Raw genomic sequence first — 4,575 nt, 5'->3', positions numbered from 1 at the left:
TCAACAATCAACTCCTGCTGCACTGTCAATTGGTTCAATGTTGCAGACTTGCGACTCAAGGCATCTGCTACAACATTAGCCTTACCTGGATGGTAGCTAATGTCACAGTCGTAGTCCTTCACTAATTCCAGCCATCGCCTCTGCCTCATATTCAGCTCCTTCTGAGTGAAGAAATATTTTAGGCTTTTGTGATCAGTGAAAATCTGACACCTTTCGCCGTACAAGTAGTGTCACCATAGCTTCAAAGCAAAAACAACTGCCGCCAACTCAAGATCATGAGTCGGGTAATTCCTCTCATGGACCTTCAGCTGTCGAGATGCATACGCTATTAATTTATCATCCTGCATCAATACAGCTCCTAATCCACTCTTAGAAGCATCGGTATAAACCACAAAGCGACCCGTGCCTTCGAGAATTGCTAGCACTGGCGCTGAAATCAGTCTTTCCTTCAATTCTGTAAAGCTCTTCTCACATTGTTCTGACCACACAAACTTCACACCTTTTCGAGTTAAGGAAGTCAGTGGTAGGGCTATCTTGGAGAAGTCTTGAATAAATCTCCTGTAGTAGCCTGCTAAACCCAAGAAACTTCGTATTTCTGTAGCATTCTTTGGGGCAGCCCAATTACGAACCGCTTCCACCTTCTACGGATCCACCTCAATCCCCTTAGCTGAAACTATATGACCCAAAAATGAAATCTGCTCCAGCCAGAATTCACACTTACTGTACTTAGCATACAGTTGCTTTTCTTTCAAAATTTGCAACACCGTAGCCAAGTGCTGACGATGCTCCTCCCTACTGCGAGAATATATCAATATGTCATCTATGAAGACTATGACAAACTGATCCAAGAAAGGTTGAAACACCCTGTTCATCAAATCCATGAACACAGCTGGTGCATTGGTCAACCCAAACGGCATTACCAAAAACTCATAGTGGCCATATCGAGTCCTGAATGCTGTCTTCTGCACATCTGCATCCTTTACCTTCAGCTGATGGTAACCTGATTGCAGATCAATTTTTGAGAACACCTCTGCCCCTTGCAATTGGTCGAACAAGTCGTCTATTCTGGGCAAAGGATATCTGTTCTTCACTGTAACTCGGTTTAGTTCTCTGTATTCAATGCACAATCTCATTGTCCCATCTTTCTTCTTGACGAACAACACTGGTGCACCCCAAGGCGATACACTCGGTCTGATGAACCCCTTATCCAGTAATTCCTGCAACTGATCCTTCAATTCTTTCATCTCGGTCGCTGCCAATCTGTACGGTGCCTTAGAAGCTGGCTTAGTTTCAGGCAACAATTCTATCCCAAATTTGACTTCCCTGACTGGAGGCAATCCCGCAACATCATCGGAAAAAACTTCTGGAAAGTCCTTCACTACTTCCACTTCCACAAGTTTCGGTCGCTGTACCTCCAGATCACCAATTAGACTCGCAAGAAAGCCTGTACACCCATTACTCAATAATTGCCAGGCTGTTCCTGCAGAAATCATACCTGGTGCGCTCTTCTTAGAGGTTGTGCGGAATGCAAATGGTTTCCCGTTCTGATCTTTCAATGAGACAGTTTTCCGTTTGCAGTCAATAATAGCCTCATGCCGAGACAACCAGTCCATCCCAAAAATCACATCGAAATCCACCATTTTCAAAACAATAAAATCTGCACAAAAAACTAGACTCTGCATCTGAACTTTGCAATTTCTTACCACACTACTACTTTCCAGTTCTTCTCCTGAGGGTAACGACACACAAAATTTCGAAATAGATTCATCCGGCAAGACCCCCAATTTCATCATAAAATTAACAGATATAAAAGAGTGCGTAGCTCCTGAATCAATCAACACGAAAGCAGGTAAACCAGCGATACGGATCATACCTGTGACAATTGCAGAATCTGGGTCAACCTAATCATGATTCATAGCAAACACTCTTCCCCTGATAGGATCCTTAGACTGCGGGCAATCCTTGGCGAAATGCCCTGGCTTCTTGCAAAGAAAGCAAGTATTGGTCCCAAGCATGCATTGACCTGAGTGTGGCTTCCCACACTTTTGACAGATAGGTGCATTCGCCGGCCTTGGAGCATTGGCGTTCGACTGATTCTATCCCTGAGGTCGCGCCTGATTGGGGTTTTGGCGCTGCTGCTGCTGCCGTCTCCTCTGAGCTGGGGCTTGGTACGGCCTCTTCTGACTAGACCCTTGTTGTTCTCTCCCTTGGTAACTGGCTCTTTTCACTTGTGATTCTTTGATAATATCATTCCCATATTTTTCTGACAACATAGCCTCATCGACTGCTGCTCGGTACATTTGTGCCCCACTCAATCTGACATCATGACGAATAGTGGCATTCAGTCCCTCCATAAAATGCTTCAACTCCTCTACAGCATTACCCGAAATCATGGGCACAAAATACCTCCCCCTTTCAAACTTCTTCACATACTCAGCAATGGACATGCTCCCTTGGCGGAGCTCCAGGAATTCTCTAGCAAGTCTAGTCCTGGTGCTGATAGTGAAATATTTTCCATAGAACACATCTTTGAATCCATTCCAAGTCAACGTAGTCATATCCACAGCAGAACGGGCTCCCTGCCACCAAACCCTTGCATCATCACGAAACATAAAGATGGAACACCTCACACGGTCTGCATCAGTGAGCTGCATGTTGTCAAAAATGGTCTCCACTGACTGCACCCATTCCTCGACTACAAGGGGATCAGCCCCTCCTCTGAACTCCTGCGGCCCTAGATCCTTAAACTGTTTAAAGATCGGATTAGTCAATAGTGGCTGATTGTTGTTCCTTCCTCCCACTTGTGCTTGGATTAACTGTTGAATCTGCTCCCCTTGGGCTCTACTCTGCTCTTGCAACAGAGTCGCCAACCCAGCCAAAAATTGGTTATTCTGATTGTCCTCATTGTTCGGATTCCTACGGTTAGCCATGATCCTGATGTCCATGTTGGAAAACGGTGATCAGATCAATCAGAATTGATACCCGGTGCAGCGGAAGTTTAAAAATTTTATATGGAACGATTCCATATCATGGGTATCAAAACTTTACGATTAAATTGTGCGTGTAAAAATTAAATAACAATTAAATTTTTACCTCCAATCTCGAATCAAGATTATGGACACCAACAGATTACTCTGCTCTTGTTGTATATCCCAGGAACTGATGGACGAACAATTCTTCAATCAGGTCCACGAACAGAAGTTTAATCCCTCTGATAGATTGCACTAGAAAATCTATCAGAAGTTTCTACGAAGAGAATTAACGAATTTGATCCGTTAAACCAGACTGCAAATTCAAAATTCACAGGCTGGAATTTTTCGAGCAGAGACAGGAGAAGGGGGGGGGGGCGGCCACTTTTAAAAACACACAGCTAGGGTTTTCGAAAATTGTGACCTCTGTTGTGTAATTTCTGTACTGCAATAACTTATTTATAATGTGGGCTGCTAACAACTTAGGGCCCATTAGTCATAAGTTCAAGCCTGACAAGCAAAGCCCGCATGTTCAGAAATTAATATAAAATTCATCGTGACTCAGATTGATAAACCAATTTCACCAATGTGCACAGAAACCATTTCTGCATCTTTTAAAGTCAAGATAAATTTTCTGAATCCGAATTCAGTGGTTTCCAAAAATGCCCATCCCTATGTCATTTTAGGAAATCTTACTCCTCTACTCTTAAATAAGAAGTCCCACTTCTTTGTTCATTAAATTTAATTCTTTAAATTTAACTATCTCAACGGGGATTAAAAATCCATTACTTGTGTGACCCTCAATGGTTCAGGGATACAGCTAGCCGTGGGCTACAACTCCTTGTGACTCGGAACAACAATTTTTGACTTGCCCATCGAATCATGGTAAGAGCGCCTAGCAACATCGCCCCATGATTCCCTAGGTATCACTAATAGTGCCTGCAAGAATCAATAGATTTTGGTTAGCATACATTACGGTCCCTTTATCCAAATATCCCGATCGAATCAACAACCATTGGTAAATCGAGAATCGTTCGAGATTCGATAACTATGCAATGCATCTTGAAGATCAAATAGTGACATCGCATGTGCTACTAAGAAACCATTTCTTAAAACACATCATGTACTCTGGCCAGAGATTCGTCACACTAATATCTCCTCAGATTGCATAGGATATCCACACTATCAAGTATGTGGTGAATCCTTGACAACAAAGCATCGACTCCTATATGTGTCGTAACTGTACCTAATCACGACACCTGATGACCCCAATAGAGTCGGTAAACGAGTCAAAGTACAGTACTAGCATATAGAGTCTCAATGATGTTTCAAGTAGTAAGGACTAATGGTGTACAACCAAAACCGCGGACTTTATCCACTCGATAAGTGATAACCACTTGGAAAGTCCGGATAGGGTAGTTCGATCATTCATCGTATGAATATCCATATGCATGCTTTGAACATCTCTATGTTCCATACCAATGAAACGTGGTACTCGGCATCGCAAATGCTAGTCTCAATCTCGAGCGATCCTTATCCTTATTAACGGACGGCTCAATCGACTAGGAACTGTTTAGAATATACAGTGACTATAAGATGTGTTTCA

The 4,575-nt window shown here is 43.0% G+C and overlaps 2 protein-coding genes across 2 annotated transcripts; both read right to left on the bottom strand.

The window, feature by feature from the left end:
* Positions 1-230: 230 nt before the first annotated feature.
* On the bottom strand, positions 231-2,080 carry LOC140860987 (uncharacterized). The gene is made up of 5 exons (XM_073263986.1): positions 2,024-2,080; positions 1,267-1,901; positions 921-1,110; positions 736-792; positions 231-641 (listed from the first exon to the last, which is right to left on the bottom strand). The coding sequence occupies exons 1-5, from the start codon at positions 2,078-2,080 to the stop codon at positions 231-233; spliced, it is 1,350 nt and encodes a 449-aa protein (XP_073120087.1).
* Positions 2,081-2,096: 16 nt separating this feature from the next.
* LOC140860986 (uncharacterized) lies at positions 2,097-2,930 on the bottom strand. Its single transcript, XM_073263985.1, has one exon. The coding sequence runs from the start codon at positions 2,928-2,930 to the stop codon at positions 2,097-2,099; it is 834 nt and encodes a 277-aa protein (XP_073120086.1).
* Between the last annotated feature and the right edge of the window lie 1,645 nt (positions 2,931-4,575).

The sequence above is a fragment of the Henckelia pumila genome, chromosome 4, assembly GCF_033568475.1.
Source record: "Henckelia pumila isolate YLH828 chromosome 4, ASM3356847v2, whole genome shotgun sequence".
Taxonomy (NCBI): Eukaryota; Viridiplantae; Streptophyta; class Magnoliopsida; order Lamiales; family Gesneriaceae; genus Henckelia; species Henckelia pumila.
Note: the sequence above shows the minus strand (reverse complement) of the source record. Positions and strands in the feature narration are given on the sequence as shown.

Coding starts and splice junctions, on each gene's coding strand:
- LOC140860987 (XM_073263986.1), bottom strand. CDS start 2,080: ATGCTCCAAGGCCGGCGAATGCACCTATCTGTCAAAAGTGTGGGAAGC. Junction 1,111..1,266: donor AAGCCAGCTTCTAAGGCACC/GTACAGATTGGC, acceptor CATTGAATACAG/AGAACTAAACCGAGTTACAG. Junction 793..920: donor ATGGCCACTATGAGTTTTTG/GTAATGCCGTTT, acceptor TTCTCGCAGTAG/GGAGGAGCATCGTCAGCACT.
- LOC140860986 (XM_073263985.1), bottom strand. CDS start 2,930: ATGGCTAACCGTAGGAATCCGAACAATGAGGACAATCAGAATAACCAA.